The 18,935-nt window shown below is 40.6% G+C and overlaps 1 protein-coding gene across 3 annotated transcripts in view; it reads left to right on the top strand.

Annotated features, from left to right (window-relative positions):
* Positions 1-18,648, top strand: part of syt7a (synaptotagmin VIIa) — a 114,850-nt gene extending 96,202 nt beyond the window's left edge. For all 3 annotated transcript variants that reach the window (XM_061675992.1, XM_061675990.1, XM_061675989.1), the window contains 4 exons: positions 748-917; positions 1,206-1,320; positions 2,775-2,974; positions 5,979-18,648. In XM_061675992.1, coding sequence (XP_061531976.1) covers positions 748-917; positions 1,206-1,320; positions 2,775-2,974; positions 5,979-6,083 — 590 coding nt within the window. In that variant the 3' untranslated portion in view covers positions 6,084-18,648. The remainder of the gene's footprint in view (positions 1-747; positions 918-1,205; positions 1,321-2,774; positions 2,975-5,978) is intronic.
* Positions 18,649-18,935: the final 287 nt, after the last annotated feature.

The raw sequence follows: 18,935 nt of genomic DNA, 5'->3' as shown, positions 1-18,935 counted from the left end.
TTACAAATAACTGCAAAGACATTGTATGGGACAGTTGCTGGGTTTCATACCACTAAAACTGCAGTTCTCCCTTTTTATGTCTGATGGTCTTTTTTTACATCCAGTAAACAGGCTTTGTGATTCAGTAGTTACAGAATTATCAGCCATGTTCATTCTGCTGTATCGGTGGCAATTTGGTGCAATGGGCTTGCTGCCTCACACAACAGAGAAAGGACAGGAGCACAGGGAAGTCACAAATGTACAGATTATGAGGCCAATGTTTTTATGAACAATTTACTCTGAAGGAAACGCATTGACTTTTTTTCACCTTAGCACCACCTGCTGGATCTGGTGGGGCACTGCCCTACATGCCCGTTACGTCAAATAGTCATTGCTCAGATATGAACAGCTACAGTACATGGGGATGCCAATATGTTGGGACGCTGACTTTCAAAGATATGTTGTCTCCTAGCATTGCTGAAGACTTTCCCACTATTTTCCGTTAAACGTTTTTCTTAAATTATTTGTATCTATCAGATTGCTCTGATCCTCATTATTTGTGCTTGTTGTCACTGTCAATTCTAATTCAGGATTATTTTTGAGATTTCACGAACGTGTTGCTGAATTTGTCGAGTCATGAGCATTATTGTCACTTAAAAGTGTCTGAATGGCTACATTATAATGAGCCCCTCTAGTGATTTTAGAGTTCACGCTCTTCCAACAATTTTGAAAAAATTAACGTCTTATCTCCTTTTGCCTCTGTTTTAGGTTTCCCCTATGAGAAGGTGAGAGAGCGCACACTTTACCTTCAGGTGCTGGACTACGACCGCTTCAGCAGGAATGACCCCATTGGAGAGGTCTCAATCCCCCTGAACAAGGTGGAATTGGGTCAGATAAAGACCTTCTGGAAGGAGCTCAAGCCCTGCAGTGATGGCAGTGTAAGAGAGGGAGAGACAGCCACTGGGGTGCATGATGATGATTCCATTCCAATGTTTTAATTGCAGTTTTTCACTGAACATGCCAATGCATTCCACCTTCAGCTGAGTCAATTTTATTTTAACCAACTGGTTTGTTCTTTGTGTTATGGACAATGAATTTGAGGAGTTATTATAGATTACATCATTGTGAGCTATATGGAATTTGATATTCCCTTAGGAAATCACATATTAACTAATAGATGATTCATGCCGCATGTGTGTGTGTGTGTGTGTGCGTGTGTTCCTCAGGGGAGACGAGGAGACTTGCTGCTGTCTCTATGCTATAATCCCACTGCCAACACCATCACTGTGAACATAATCAAAGCCCGTAATCTCAAAGCCATGGATATCGGGGGCACCTCAGGTAGACTTTGCTTTATTGTTTGTTGTTTTCTCTCCTATCTCGAAGCCTTGCTCAGCAGTCATGGGGCCTTTTGGCAACTTTGGATTGTGTGACGTTGCAAAACACCTGCTCAATATTTATATAATCAGTGCCCCGCTGTTCAGAGGACGCGTATCACCTGGCTACTGATCAGGATCACACCATAGATAGCTGCAAAGCAGGGTGACATTACACCATACTGTACATCTTAACTAAATGAAAAGGTTCCTGTATCTTTGTCAAACTAAAATTCACAATTCTCGTAAAAATTGTGTGTGAGAAATTCAAAATGACAAAGCAAATAATAGCAATGCCCGGAAGCCAATGCTTGCCCAGGGGGTGATGACATTAGCAATTTTATTGGATTTGCGTTTTGAATCAGAACCATATTACAGTGGTGTCTTGAGGTACAAGTTTAATTTGTTCCTTGACCATGCTCGTTACTCAAAACACTCATATCTAAAACCATCTTTCCCCATTGAAGTGAATTGAAATGCCGTTATTCTGTTCCAGCCCCCCCCCCTCCCAAAAAAAACAACAAAGCGTTTTGTAATGCATTTTTGAATAAGAAAAATAGGACTGTATAATATTGTACTTCAGACAAAGATGCCGCAATGCCATAATTGAATAAAATGTTAGGAATTTGAGTGTTTTTGCCACAGTTTCTGCTTCAATTAAATGGACATTGTGTAAAACGGCTGAACGTCGGATCGTATCTCGAAACGTCAGGTCACTCGCATCTTAAGGCAACACTGTGTTACCTGAGAGCCCTCTAATTGGACAGTGAAGTAGAATAGAATAACAAGATCACATCAACGCAATCTGAACAAACAAAGATGTTACCTTTCCTCTTCAAAAATGTGCCATATTTCTGGACGTTTGATTTTTCTTTTCTTTCTTTTTTTTCATGACAAATAACGCCTTAGCTTTAGCCCCAAAATCACACATTTTGCTCCTTTAGTAGAATCATTAGTAATAAAACAAAATCAATAATAGCATTTCCCTCAGAAATTGTATGTGAACACATGACTGGCATAGTGCTATTATGCCCCCTGGGGGCTCTGGGGACTATAGAACAGCATTGGAGTTTTTTGATGAGACACACAGTAAGTGATTTGGAGTGAAGTCATGGTATAATTCTCGCAGCACTGTTCTTTAGTAATTTTTTTTATTCATTGCTCTCAATTCAAAAGTGAGTGACAGAAGAACAATAATAGAAAATACATATATTTTTTTGCACAAAAAAACGTGAGTGCGGTTGCTTTTTTTTTTCCTTTCTCAGCTTTCAGACAGTAGTTGTGTGAACATGAACTGCTCTTCCTAATCCGTATTTCCATAAATACTTGCTCATTTGTTTGTTTCCTTGGGGAATAGGTTGACCTTGAGCTCAAACTCTAGTAACCTGTAACCTGCTGCCCATTTCGTCCACATTTCAGATCCATACGTGAAGGTGTGGCTGATGCACAAGGACAGGCGTGTAGAGAAGAAAAAGACAGTGACGATGAAGCGCTGTCTCAATCCCGTCTTCAACGAGTCCTTCCCCTTCGACGTTCCTGCTCATGTGTTGAGGGAGACCACCATCATCATCACTGTCATGGACAAGGACAGACTCAGCCGCAATGATGTTATCGGCAAGGTAAAGTCTGGGTGTAGGCTTTGTTGTCGTTGCCCTTTATTACGACTGGAATGTCCCCTTCAGATATTCACCTTAGGTTAGATGCAAATGTTCATACATCAACAGTTTGGAGCAATGATCCAGTGCCTCATGCATATTTACAATCCACACATAACAGCATACAGATAAATATCAACAGTCATCTTTACTGTCTCTTGATTGAAATGATATTGTACTTTTTTTTCAATACCCTTTCTATATATTTCTGTATGTATTTTCTATATCCCTACACATCTTCTAAATGAAAAGTAAATATGCTGACTTTTCTGGGGCACCTGTCGGCCGTAGGGATTTTAGCATTAATCGGCACATTTGCAGACAGCAATGTAAATTATTCAAATATTGTGGTTTCTGCCTGACATAGTCAAACTGGAACTCTTAGTTAATTTGTTGAACTATAGCTGACTACAGGTGATAACCTCTGACTGCCCCAGGCGGTATAAAAGATGTATTATTATAAACCTATCACTTTCACATTTTCAGAGTGACATAAAGGTGAAAAGTAGCCTCAATTAAAGGGACCATGTGAATGATTCAATTTTGTGAAAAGAGAGACTCCTTGTCTCTTTCTAAGTTAGTTTTTTTGGTCTTGACCAAAATGTGACCCAAAAGGGAGTGTTAAAAACAATGTTTCGCATAGGTTTAAGAGCACTCAGTGTCCTGAATCAAAGGCCTGTGATTAACCCCTTCATACAACAACACTAAATGGGGTTTGAAGCTATTTATGCTTGAAACTACATTTGACACCCTGAAGCCTTTCAGATAGAAATGCTTTCTTGCAGAAAGCTGGCGGCACAAATTTCTACCACAACCACTAGGGGAATGGGGCTTTGCCGACAGTCAAGTAGAGTATGGCTCTCGTGTGGACAAAAACAAACAAACAAACAAAAACAAAAAAATACCCAACCGCATCTATTATGCTTCCTGTGAGAGGGCTTGGTCTGTGCATTACAACTTTCTCATCAACGTCTTCCTTTTTGTGCACCAGGTGTAAAATCTATCTATCTATCTATCTATCTATCTATCTATCTATCTATCTATCTATCTATCTATCTATCTATCTATCTATCTATCTATCTATCTATCTATCTATCTATCTATCTATCTATCTATCTATCTATCTATCTATCTATCTATCTATCTATCTATCTATCTATCTATCTATCTATCTATCTATCTATCTATCTATCTATCTATCTATTTCAAAGTTAGTGTAAATAAATGTAAAAAAAAAAAAACTTGAAAAGGTTTGAAAAGTTTTAAATACTATCCAAACCTACCATGCTGGTGTGCTTGGTGGTGACAATCACTTGTTGTCTTAGTGGCGAATCGAGGCGGGTTGCTTTCATGAGCTGCAAGGAATTAGTGTGCTTCCGATTTCCAAATCCGTTAAGATTAGATGCCATAGACGACGGCTTGACAAAAAAAAAAACTGTTACTGTACCAAAGAGCCAATTTCCAGACTCAGAAGTGACTGTTGCTTGTGTTGCAATTACTTTTAAATTAAATCATAAAGTAATATTGAAGTACTCTTGAAAACATCTGGGACAGGTTAATTTGGCTAGTATTTATCTCTTGACTGTCCACTTTCTAACCATTACTCTCATGAATAAAATGATAAGTTAAAGAAATCGTATACTATGCACCTTGACTGAAATGTTTCATATTTCATATCCATATTGAGTTCCGTATGATTCCTGGACTGCATCACAAATGGCTATATTCTGCAAAATGCTACAGACTCACATTTCCAGTAGCTGTCACTCCCTTGTTACTCTCTGTACTCAACTGTCCTAATTCTTATAGTTTAATATCCATCCATCCATCAATCCATCCATTTTCCGTACCGCTTATTAGTTATTAGTCATACTAGCCATGTTTCCTTCTCACCTTTGGTCGGCTTGGCATAGTTAAACAGAACTCGCAGTAGCCACAGTTTTGCTCCCCCCGGAAAAAAATAGACACCCAGTTGGAGGAGGCTTTCTGAAGACATTTTTCTTCAATCCAAGCTTTTTTTAAAAAAATGAACTAATATTAATATCAGTTAATTAATATTAATTCATCCATCCATTTTCTGAGCCGCTTCTCCTCACCAGGGTCGCGGGCGTGCCGGAGCCTATCCCAGCTGTCATCTGGCAGGAGGCGGGGTACACCCTGAACTGGTTACCAGCCAATCGCAGGGCACATAGAAACCTACAACCATTTGCACTCACAGTCATGCCTACGGGCAATTTAGAGTCTCCAATTAATGCATGTTTTTGGGATGTGGTAGGAAACCGGAGTGCCCGGAGAAAACCCACGCAGGTACGGGGAGAACATGCAAACTCCACACAGGCGGGGACGGGGATTGAACCCCGCACCTCAGAACTGTGAGGCTGACGCTCTAACCAGTCGTCCACCGTGCCGCCAATATTAATTCAATAATAACAATAATTATTATTATCACATTAAGTTTGGAAGCACTGCAAGTTCACATAACTGGATGTAGACTGGAGGCTATGTCATTTTTCTACCATTTCAAAGGCAACGGGTTCATGTCGCGAAGGGTTGCGATTTTTGGTTTCGATACTGTATCGTTACAGCCCTACAATTAATGTGTCTTTATTTATCTATCTATGCTCTTCCACTTGATGGCAAAAGGTGCAGTTAACCTGTGTATCCACCTGTTGTCATTCATACAACTGAATAATAGCTTTTTGTTCAACTAGAAAGGCCCAGATTCCACGCTGGCAAGACAGATTTCGGAGTAAATTTACATTTATCTTTGGAAGTTTGCCGTGAGATTTTTCCAATGTAAAATATTTGCCTTGGCTCAATAAAGGTTGGGAAACATTGCTCTAGTTCTAATGCAAGAGCTGTATTAAAAAAAAATAAAAACAGCCTTATTAAAATATCCGTTTTAAGATTGTTATTGCGGTTTTCGTTTCTGACGGTCCTCATCCCTCCTCTTCCTCCCTTCTGTTAGATCTACCTGTCGTGGAAGAGTGGTCCAGCGGAGGTGAAGCACTGGAAAGACATGCTCGCCCGGCCGCGTACCAACGTGGCCCAATGGCATGCTCTCAAGGCCTAACGGCACTGCCCACCTTCCTCCATGGCCCCTCCTTTCCCCGCAACCCCTCTCCCTCCCAGTCCCGTCCTTATGCACAAGACTGACTTGCTGCCAGGCTGCGAAACACGGGTACAATTAGCCATCTGCTCTCTTAAACCTTTAAACTCTCTCTTGTCCGAGTTCCTCCTCTCATACGCTCCTGTCTGCATTTCTGTTTCTCACCACTTCACCCTCTCCTGTTTTTGACTGCCCATACGTTCTTCTACACTTTGTCTGTGGAGGGCTAATGTTTTGTTTCTATATGCGGACCCCTTGGTCCTGAACTGCACTGCAGCCACTGACCCACTGAAGGTGCCAGTCCCGTGGGATCACAGAGAATCTTAAGTGATACATAATATAGTGTATGATCGTTCCAGTAACACAATACTATCCAGTATGTACTGTATGTACATAAACATTAATATATTAGGCTTATAGATTGCCCCTCCCCCATACAAATAGGGTATATTATCCACAGTTTAACTGTTGTTCTTTCCATTCTTTTGTCTCCAATGTACTGTAGCTTCCATTATTTTGTGCCCACCTTTTACTTACTGTAAGTGTGGTTTAATGTCTGGTTTAAGTCGTAGAAAGCAATCAATACTTGGTTTGTAATGAAACCAGCTGAGCTCAAGATGGTATTGTTGATACTCGTGTCTCTCTCCTCTTTTCTCTTCTATTCCCTCATTTCCTCTTTATTGTTCCCTCTTTCTTATCCTCTGGCACAATATCAGTGGTCCCCTCCTCCCTACCAACTACCCCCATCAAACAACAACCACCTTCCCCTTGTTGTCTGTGTGCTGTGGTTGCTGTGCTGTAGCTCCAAATCAGAATTAGAGGTTAAAAGATATACTGTATATGTACTGAACTTTCCAAAGCTGGGAAAGCGGAGACACGATAAACTCATGAGGCGGATCACTCTTGATTTTTCCAGCCAATAAGCCCTTGACACAGAGAGAGAAAAAAGAAGACGTGGGAAAAAAAGAAACTGTAAATCCGAGATCCTACGATGATGTCATTTTTCACAGCGAAAGAGGGAAACAATTTCAAATCTCCTTGCAACGAAGGTAACGCAACATTGTGTGCTGATTTGTGTGCATGCCTTCCAATGTGCGCGCTCACTTCAATTTATGTATTGAGAATAGGAATTCTTCATGCTGCTCTGTGCTCTCGGTTTGCCCTATTGTACTGAAGATCTCAGAGAACTGCTCCATCTTCCCAACCTGTTTGCCTCTGTGGCGCATCTGTGTTATTGTATGCCTGCTGGTGCAAGTGTGTTTAAGTGTGTGTGTGTGTGTGTGTGTTCGAGCAACACAACTGCCATCGCAGCAGAAGTCTTCTCTTTTCTCTTTCTCTCTTCTTACTGCCATTGCTTCCCCATCCTCCTATACTGCCCTGCCTTCTGAACGAGGGCGCGGGGAAGTTCTATCTGCACTTTTTCAAAATTTAATAATAATAATAACCTTGAGGTTGAGGATGGTTTTGATGATGATTATAGTACTGGTGAAAATGAAGGGAGGAGTGTGTTAAAGGAGAGATTGGGGGAGAGGCTGCCTCTGCGCTGTGACTTGAGGTTGTTGAGGACGGATGAAGGGCTCTCATCCATCCTCATCCATTCAATTAAATACAGGTCAAACATGATTTGCAAATCCTCCTCTTTTTGTCTCGTTTTTTTTTTTTTTTTTTTTTTTTTTTTGTGAACATTCACTAGCGTGGGTGTTTCCTGTTGGCAAGCTCCTGTGGTGAGAAAGGCGAGCTTGCTTTGGTTGTCATGTGAAGGAGGCTTGCCGAGCACCATTGTTATGACACAAAGTGTAAAGCATGGTCAGAGATCCAAGCAAGAGACTGACAGTTTCTGTATGTTGTTCGTGATGCTGTAAGCAGTCCGACAGGAGTGGATTCTGGCTTTGTTGCTGACCAAAAAAAAAAAAAAAAAAAAAAAAAAGGGTTAACCCTAACCCCATAGCACTGTTTCGCACTCCGTGGGTGTGATTTTTGAAGATGGACTGATCTGTGTCTGCGAGATACTGGAGAACCAGATAATCTTTTCCCCGGGTGCTCGAGACCAGCACAGTGTTTCAGTGGCTGCCTGTTTTGTCAGCCGCAGTCAACTCAAATTCCCTCACAGTAAATAACACAGACATCCTTGGACAGCATGGATACTTGCAGTCATTTAAAGCTACTTGCTCAAAAGTGTTTTTACAGTACTAAAAGTCCCTTGAGCCCTAATCTGCTCCACTAGTTGGGATTTATTTAATTGGTAAGATTTTATGTTACATTTTCTCATATATCTAACGTCATTCGAAGACAGTTAAAGACGCTGTAAAGTGAATTTATAGATTTGCTTGTTTTCTTCTTCTCAATTATTACACTTGTTTGAAGATAATTGCAGACAATGTGCAAAGACTGAGAAGTACTCAATTGTGGAGGTATAGCCTTAAACTGTTTTTCACCTTTTATTTTTTTCCTGACTTTTTGGGTTTGTGGGCATCCAGTATGAGTCGCGCCTCCCCCATATATAAGAACTTGAGCTCACCAAACGTAGTTGGACGACCGGTCGGCAGTCACATTATGTCCCGACCAATGAGTGTACGTTGGCTTGGCGCTTATTTTATGATTATACTACACAGTAAGCGCGGCTCGACATTAACGGTGGCCCAGGGTCCGTACACTGCCATGTCGGTCCACCACTTACCTATAGATGCTGGTACAAATTTCTAAGTGATCCAAAATGTTCAGCTACCGAAAACGGCCCAAAAGTATATTTTCGGTTTCGGACGTCAAGACTTTTATCACCGCAACAACCCGGCTGACACAGGATCTTGCGATGACACAAGGAAAAACCGTGACTGACATGCGCTTGAGTGTGTAGTAGTAGAGTTGGAATGTCAGTGCTAAGTAAATATTTTAATAATTTTGTAATTGATTTATTCTTTGAAGCATTAATATTAATTTGTGTAATTGCGACGCCTTAATTTGAGAGAGATTAGCAATAATAGCCATGAATGCAATTGTAGTAATAATTTCCTAAAGCGTCTTGAATAAGGCAGTTTATAGACACTAAATAGTCACAACAACTGACTGTATTATATCATGAATATACCGGGCCAGTATTAGTTTTGACATTTCAGGCCACCACTCCAAATGTCTGACAATGGTAACGATTCAATTTTGAAGGTGAACCTCCTAACGTAATTTTACATCACCATCGTTGTCATAGTGCATGTATACACTGCTATCCAAGTTAATTGACAGTTAACAGTTGAGCAGTTGATGCACACGCTAACTGTATGGCTGTGCATTAGATGCCCAAGTTAGCGAGTGCGACAAGCAACAAAACTTAGGTTCAGCATAATGTCTGTCATAAGATAAACCTCAGGTTTAGCCTCATCTGCACAAGATTAGACCTCGAGTGTGCCGTTGGCCTGTTCATGTGTGCTTTCCTTGGACAGAATAGAACACACAGCTTGCTGAAGCCACTTGCTAGGCGAAAGATAACGTGTGCCCTCATTAGTAACCATAAAGATACTGGAAAATAATCACAACGCACATTCCTTACGTGAATGCGCAGGAGATGTACTACCGCGGCTATTTGTGCAATTGTAAAGCATCTTTCAGTGTCATGAAAAGCGCTATATACTGTAAGTGTCGTGCTTTAGTATTGTTACTTCATTTCCCCATGATTGCATGGTGCTCAAGGAGGAATAAATCACCACACTCGACCCAGTAAACTGACAAAAGAGGTGGCGTTATTCTTAGCAACACGAGGCTTGTGTTTTGCTGCTGGTGCAGGCAAAATGGAGGCAGTCATGTTGCTCGGTGGCACATTTAAAACTCACAGCACACCACGAAGTGCAAATGTTGGATATCACTGTATAGCCTTTGTTTGAACTAAAATATCCCTTGGGCAAAGACAGTTTGTGATAATGACCTGATATAATGTTTTCCGTGATTACATCTAGCGTAAACTACATGAATAGTCATGCACAAGGTTGCAAAGTGAATAAACATTTGAATGTGCTTTGTATGATTATTCAAAAAGTTGCATAACAAACATTCTCTCTTTGCCAGCAGCCCTAAAACCAGCACCATTAGAATGAATGGTACATTAAACAATACAAAATCGTTTTTAAATCTGAGTTTTATGTAACCACCGCCTGTCTCATGCCTCTAAACTGTGAGATATGTGACCTTCCTTCAAAGGACCGCCAGTTTATGAATAAAGCGTGGCAAAGTTGCAGATGCTCACTTTGTGTGTGTGTGTGCGTGTGTGTGTGTGTGTGTGTGTGTGTGTAGTTGCTCAGCTTGTTAACAGGCTTAGTTCTGTCCTTCGTCATTACTCTTTGGCCAGGCGGAGTCAACTTGCAGGTGTTAGGAATTATTACCACTGACAAGCCAACAATGGAAATTGAAATTTGAAAGTAAAATTGAAATGTTACAACCAAGATGATTTTCTGTGAACTTTTCCCTTATATGCTTTTATAATCCAGTGTCTATTTGCATTATGTGACTAAAAATATTGAGACCTCTTAGTTTACATTCTCCTAAAACTTTAAATGATTCAGCTAGAAATGCATGGTCTTAGTGAAGCAGTGCATCCCACCAGGCATCCTCCATTTATATATAACACTGAACAGGAATTTGTCCCACTAAATAGAAAAATGTAATCCAATATTAAGGTGCTAAACTCGGTCAGTAACATTTTCCATTATTTTTTTTTTTCTTTTATATATATATATATAAACACCAACCAGCTCCAACACTTGCACAATCTAATGAGATCCAAACTTCTTTCTTGACAGAGATAAGAATGATTTAGTACAACAATTGTAGTGTCTACAAAGCTCCTGGCTTTAACTTTGCTTCAGCTTTTGTGCTGACACACTGAGTGTGAACATGATTGCCTGCGAAAGATTGGACGCACTGGGTCCGAGCGCCGCTGCCTTGCTACGTGCTGCGCGTGGGGACACACCGTGGCAGAGACACTGTCGCCCAAATAACACAAAACACATTACGCGCCAGGGAAGATGTGTTTTGTTGAGTTGTAGGCATACTTTGATGGCTAACTGGACGCTGCAGTGGTAAAACTGGGCCAAGTTATTATGACTAAGGAAGTAGGAATTACGCCGAATGGCCCCTGCATGAAATAAGGGCGCTTGGTGATTATATTGTGGGGGAGGGGTGACTCATGCTGTTTCCTGGTTGCATCAGTGTGCCCCCATTTTAGCCCCGCCCAAAAACAATCCAGACAACTGACATGGTGAAAAAACAGTTTAATGGTGTATCTCAAAAATGCAGACATAAATTGTTCTCAGTGTTTGCATAAGTTTTCAGCACTTACCTTCAAATATATGTATCGTATTTAGAATTTAAAAAACATGAAAATTACTTAATTGGGTCTTTAGGACAGTCATTTGGTCTTTAACATTAAATATCGTAACTGCAAGTCAATACAATTTCAAAGAAATATACCATGTAGCTTTTTCATGATCTGGCTAGTTTACCTTGTATCAAATAAATAACCAAGTTATCCCTGTGGGCCTGATGATATTGTTTGTCCTTGACACACCACACCCTTCCTTATTGTATAATGCAAGTTTTCCCCTGATGGATGTGGCGCCCGTGACTCACTTCTTTGTAAAGGTGCCTGCTCTGCTGTAGTTGCGCAATATTAAATTAAAGCTACACTGCGCGGAACGTGTGTGGATTGAAATGAGGCTGCTGTGGTGTCATTGGGGAGGGTGTGCATGTGCAGGTGATATTCTGCTGAATCAGTGTAATGCCTAGTTGTTATCGTTTTGGGTCTCTTTTGTCACTTCCCCGAGTTTGTGAGTCGCACCTTGTTGCAGGCAGACTCCGTCTCCACCCCAAACTCACCTTTTGACTTGTCTGAAGCATTTGTCAAAACCAGTATGACTTCTCCCAATCAGGTTTAAGTAAGTGTTGTTTGAATTGTAACAATAATGAGAAATTCGACATTTTTTTTCTTTTTCTTCACATTTGATTGTTGGTCAGTATGTGTGTGCATTGGTGTTCTTGTGTTGGTTTTATTTCTTTACAACCGTGATACTAAAATCCTTCTGTTTTTGAGAACTTTATGTAAATATCTTTGGTGGAAATTAACATTTGTTGTACAACGAGTTTTCCTTTGTCACTTGAAATGATGATGAAAACGCGTTCATGATAACAGTGGTGATGTGGACGATGCTGATTATAACCGCTCTTCTTGAACAAGGGCTTTTTGATGTCCGCTGTATTTTTGTTCGAGGGCGTCGTGCAGTTGGGGGAGGGAAAAGGGAAGGAGTGCTACCTGACGCATCCCAGGCCCACTGTAGCAACACTGCCACGTAGCTTTACTCCCACCTTGACACTTCCTGGAAATAGAATATGGTACACATTGCAGAGAAGCCTGAGTCACTAATACACTCCGATATGTATTTTTATGAGAAGCGTGAAAAGGCAGCCGTTCTGCCCCCCCCCCCCCCCGTCTCTTTGGCGACGCCTTCCCCTGTCTTCTTATGGGCTTTGGGATTTACTGTAATGCAATTGTGTTAGACAGGATTGACCCGACTCTCACACGGATAATGCCATACTGAATTTGGAGGCAGCTGAAGGCCAAAAGCAGGGGAGTGCCTGGCCCTGAAGATTACTCGCATGCTTGTGCTTCGGCCTCCTATTCCTCTCATTAAGCACAATCGACACCACAAAAGGGGCCTGTATCTTGGTGAAATTTAAAAGAAATCCCAGGATTAGAGGTACCCATAAACTGTATACACACAAGTTGGAGGTTTGGATAAGAAGAAGATAAGATTGACCATTTAAATACAGTGGAACCTCAACATTTGAATGCCCCTCAAGTATAAAACTATAACCAAACTTTTTGGGGAAAAGTTAATTAGAAATTAATTGGCGGTTGAACCGTCGTTAAATTTTATCAGGGCAGTCTTTTGTGTGTGTGTGTGTGTGTGTGTGATGAAAGAAGATGGATGGATGGATGGATAGAGAGATCATCTCGTGATTGGTCTGTTTTAGTCACATGCTGTGATGACATACTCAGCTTTCCCCTTGGTTCCACATACCAACGACTCTGCCGCCTTCTTGATCGATTTTGCAGCATAATTAAACGTATCGTCTGCTCATCTAGGTCCTTTTGTTCTAGAAGAAACTGTTCCACGGTCGCCATAGTTGTTGCGTTGTTCCTTGTTCCGGAAAGGAAAGGAAAAACGGGTACCAGAAACTCCACCCTGTGGTGTCCTAGCCAACACCAGCCGTAGCGACACCCCCCGGCTTGGAGGGGAACTGCAGCACATTTTCAAAACTGCGCGCGTGGGTTGCGCTTGAGCATAAAGGCAAACTGCGCGCGGGATTGCCGCAGTGACGTCAGCGCGAGTATAATGAAGCCTTAAAGATCTCCTTAGGTAAAAGTTAAAAAGTACAAACTGAAATGTACTTAATACAAAAGTAGGAATGATTTTTTTCCTGTCACTTATATACAATTCTGTATCTGTTTGCCACACTGGGGAAAAAAGCTGCTCCCAAAATAGTTTCCCTCTTTTATTAACTTGCATTGTACTAAAAAGAAAACAATCACTGGACAAAGATTTGCTGCAAACTAAATTCTGACAGGAACTGAGAACAGGTCATTCATGAGCAAAACAAAATAATATAACAAAAATGCTTAATCACGTATCTATAACAAATGTGTATGTGTTGTTGTTGTTTTTGTTCCCCCCCTCAGATTAGACAGAGAATTTTAAATGCCAGAAGCTTGCGGTCTGTAGGCTGACACATGATACATGAATTATTCTTGTATCCAACAGTTAGAAAAAAAACAGGTTAAATAAGGCAATGGATGGGCAATATTTTGAATCTATTTTCAAATGTAGGAAGTAAAAGTAAAAAGTCATCAGAAAAATAAATGCAGTACAGATACCTGAAAAATCTACTTGAGTACAAATACTTCCCACCACTGGTATTCCAAATGTGAATCATGTTGTCCCTCTTTTATATGTTTTTTTTGTTTTGTTTTGTTTTTTTAAACTGATTTTGACCAGAATGGATTATGTTTGACCATTAGGGTTCCACTGTATCCGAAATATACCCTGGGCCTTTCTCCACAAAGCTGCATGCCAAATTTGAAAACCAAATGCACAATCTGGCTCAAGTTATTTCCATCCTTCTCTTTGTCCACTCTATATCCATGCAGGGATGGTCTCACATTTCATATTTCAGACTGGCCCCACTACTACTCCCGCAGCCTGCAGGAAGGACAGTAGATGCACTCCTGCCTCCATTTGTAATGCCATCCCATGGCGGGCATCCCGTGGGTAAAACAGAAAACACTCGTTTATCGATGCTTTAAAAATAATCTTTTACTCCAGATCCTCCAAAGCCTTAAGAGTCAAAAAGTTGGGACGTTGTGTTAAACATGAATAAAAACAAAATACAATGATTTGCAAATCATGCTCAACCTATATTTAATTGAATACACTACAAATACAAGATATTTAATGTTCAAACTGATAAACGTTAAGCAAATAATCATGAACTTAGAGTTTTATGGCTGCAACACGTTCCCAAAAAAGCTGGGACAGGTGGCAAAAAAGACTGAGAAAGTTGAGGAATGCTCCTCAAACACCTGTTTGGAACATCCCACAGGTGAACAGGCTCATTGGGAACAGGTGGGTGGGTTTTTATTTATGTTTGACACAACGCCCTAACTTCATTGGAATTGGGGTTGTAATTTGGCTAGACTTTGAGGAATTTGGATCCACTGTCATCAGGTGGGGAATTAGCGGGGTCTGAAAATAAGACTAACTCGGGACTCGTTTGGGATGTTGCGGCTAGCACTCCTGTTTCTTCGCCTTCCTGTCTGAACTTGCTCTGGCTTGCCTCCTCAACAAAGAGTGCTCAAACTTAAATACACACAATTGTGATGTGTACAATGTAATTCCATGTATTTGCATATTTATTTCTTTATGTATTTTTGCCAACTTTGTAAAGTGTATAAACATCTATAAATATACGAACAAGAGAGTACTGTATAGATTTTAGCTGCCTGGTAAGGTTCCTCGTATATACAGTACTTGGTAGACTAAAATAAGTGTAGAGCTGTTCAAAAGCCAGTTACTGAAATTCTCTCAGTAACTCTGTGTGCCACTGGCGCCTTTTATACAGTATCTTAAGTTTTGGTTGTGCTTTTTTTTTTTTTTTTTTTTTTTATAAATTCGTGCCAGTGGAAACAAAAGTGTGTTGTTCTTAATTTTGTCTCTTTATTTGTCAGTTGGTTATTCTGTTGCATTTTTTTTCTCTCTCTCTTCTTTTCTTTATAAGACACAGCGAGGTTCTGGCAGCCAGGAGAGTGCAGTGGAACGCAGACTGGGACCCAGTGCATTAATGTGTGTGCATGTGTGTTTAGTGTGTGTTGGTCCACGCTAATGCTCTCTGTGCAAAGCTCCCCTCCTCCCCTCCCTCCCTCTGATGTGGCCCGGTGTGTGTTCGGGTGCAGGATGACTGTGTTGGCTGAAGCTGGCAGATACCCCCCATGACCACTCAACTCCTTCATTGCAAAGCTTCATTTTAATCCTCCACCAAGTATAGATTCCCACTTCCTCCACTCGATTGTTCATTTACTCTCCCATTCAGATGGTAATGCATACACCTCCAGAGTCTAATTTAACAGTGATCCATGCTCCCTCGTCTATCTGGGATTCTGTGTCCATTAGCGGCTCTTATTCCTCACCTTATTTTTTTTTTCTGCAGAGTTCTGTGGACCAGACAGGAATCAAGCACAAAAAAAAGAAGGTAGAGGCTTGCACCTCCTCCCCAGGGCCGGACACATAAAACTAGAGAGGCAGAGTCGCAGCCAAAACCGTGCATGCACAACATCCCCGAATCGGAGCTAAACACAATATGGCCCGGCAAGGTCAGTCACATTTATTTATGTACTGTTTAGCTACGATGTGCTAAAACTTACAAGAATACGGGTGATAATATCATATAATAACAACAACGTACAAAATAGGACTTCCCTTTAAAAGTTAAAACTGGTCAAATCATACAGTGACCTCAGTGTAAGAGTTTTAACAAAATCAATTGCTATTGCTATTCTAAAGTGTGCCAACACATTACCTAAATAATGACCCAACACTTGAATTTGGTTTCAAAATGACTCAATAATAAGTCATTTATGCTGTCATTTCATCTGTTTTTAATGCCTTCAGAAATATAGTCATGTATCCGTTATTGTAAAGTGGTACCCCATAAGTAAGTGATCATCTCGTCTGCTTTGATTCCAAATGTAACCCAAAATATTTCAGACTGCAATTTTATTGTTGATTTCACTTGCCAAACCTGTTCCATCTTTATTTTCACCATTTCAAGCGTAACGTTTCACGTTAAAGTCTCTCACCATCTTCCGTGACCAATACCTGAAAATAAGTACCGTATTTTTCGGACCATAAGTCGCAGTTTTTTTTCATAGTTTGGCCGGGGGTGCGATTTATACTCCGGAGCGACTTATATGTGAAATCATTAACACATTATTATGTAATTTCACATGTTATTTTCACACTGACAACCGCAAGAGGGCGCTCTAAGCCTGTGTATCTGTACCTGCTAATTTTGTACCTCGGAAAATTGATAATTTCAAGCGACGTAGAAGAAGAAGCGACGCATCGTCTACCTCCGGAGTTGGCGGAGTTGTTTAGAAGTGAGACCGAGGAGGAAGATTTCATTGGATTGAGTGATTTGGAGTGACACTGATTGTTTGGTAAACTTGTTAGCATGTTCTTTATGCTATAGATATCCGAAATAACTGTTAATATGTTACGTTAACATATCAGGCACGTTCTCAGTTCGTTGTTTTTGCGTCATGTAACGTTAGCTGAATGTGTTACGTTAGCATACCGTACACCTATTCAGCCTGCTGTTCTCTATTCTATTTTTATTTGAAATTGCCTTTCAAGATGAAATGTCTGTTCTTGGTGTAGGGTTTTATCAAATAAATTTCCCCCCAAAATGTGCGATTTATACTCCAGTGCGACATATAGTCCGGAAAATACGGTATGCATATTCCTAAGGGGACGGGTACATTTTGACGCCTGGGCCACATCCATTCTTTACTTTGACCCACCAAGCATTTACATTATCAAGAGTCCTTGCATTGAATTTGCTGTTTATCTCATTAAATATTTGGTACATTTATTTATGGAAATAATAAATAAAATAACAATAAACAAAATAGTAAATATATAACAGTATAATTTTAAAATAGTACTATTTATTTTAATATTTTATATATATCCATTCACAGTATGACCCCTTATCCTATTCAGAGTCGCGGGGCACTGGAGCCTATCCCAGCTGAGGGATATTATAACATTTGTATTTGATTTAATGTGGTTCATTAACTATGATTTTACTATTACAACTAACAGACTGGTAGTGTAGTGATTCATGCACTTGCCTTTCATGCTGATGGTCGCATCCGCCATAAAAACGGCGCGTGACTTGGTGTGATGACCACTGACAGGAAAAAGCTGAAAGTCACTTCTTCATTTTACCGATAATAAAATGATATAATATGTCAAGTATTATGTTATTATTTAGCTAAACAAGGTTTACATACACATTTTTACTTGTTTTTATAAATTAATCTACGAATGACCTGTTCCATCTGTCCGTTTAAAAAAAAAAAAAAAAAAAAAAAGCAACGTGGCCCTAAAGCTGATGAACATACATTCTTATAAGTGGTCGTCCTTTTCTTTGACCTGCGATGGAGGAGTTGTAAGGACGAAGGGCACCTGTCAGCGCAGCGAACTTCAAGTCTCAAGCAGCCATATTCAAAGGTCAAGCACAGGCCTGCTTGTCACCTCGTTTGTAGCAAGAGCCTGAGAAAAGCCTTAAAGATGAGACCCACTCGCTAATGAGCTACTTGTTGTGGACCATTGCTACCCCTCTCTTGCACACTCTATATTTATAACCAAGTGCTCTGATGTGTTGCTTGGTTGCTGTGTACATATGTGTGTTGTGCTTCTGTTGACGTCTCTGTGTTATTGTAGCATCGGGTTCTTACTGGGCGACCTCCACAGACGTCCTCAGCCTCCTCGCACTTGAGTTTCACGCAGGAAAACGTCAGCCATTTCAGCACAAGCCATGATTATACCAATATGTAGATGCTTATTTATGTTATCCTTACACCACTCTGTTGCTTCATATCTGCCGTCATGCTGACCTCACCCCAGGAGCAAAAGGGTGAGGAAGGCTTGGAGGTGGAGGAGCCCAGTGAGGCAGCAGAGTGGTTACTTGCCGTGTCCCTTCATGGATCAGGGGGTCAAAGTGAGGGCGTCTGAAGGTCACACCAAGTAGCACTTTGGTTTTGCGTTCCATGTTTTATTTCTTCAGCCTCTCCTGTTTTTTGGCCGAGCGGACTGTGATCTTACTGGTGGTCGTTGTTTTCCTCCCATCAGTGTTAGAGTGTGATGAACGGAGCCATGGAGCTGAGCTCTGATTTTGTTCCATATTAAAGAATCATTTTTACTATATAATTCATTGGCTTTCTCAATGATTGATGACTCGCCTTCTAGAAACAAACACCAGAGGGCTGGTAATTATGGTCACAGATTAATTATGTGTTCATCAAATCTTAGTGAACATGTTGCTTATTGTGACCAGTTGAATCGCCACTGTACAAAGCAAATGATCGCATCTCATGAAACTGAACTGATGAAATCCAAACTAAAAATGACAAATCCCAGATTTTCAAACCCGTTGCAATTTTGTCACGCACCCCCTGCTTTAGAGGTTTTAATCATAAGATTCAGCCCTGATTTT

The sequence above is a fragment of the Phycodurus eques genome, chromosome 5 (assembly GCF_024500275.1).
Source record: "Phycodurus eques isolate BA_2022a chromosome 5, UOR_Pequ_1.1, whole genome shotgun sequence".
In the NCBI taxonomy this organism is placed as follows: Eukaryota; Metazoa; Chordata; class Actinopteri; order Syngnathiformes; family Syngnathidae; genus Phycodurus; species Phycodurus eques.
The sequence above is the reverse complement of the archived record's forward strand: the minus strand, read 5'-3'. Positions and strand labels throughout refer to the sequence as shown.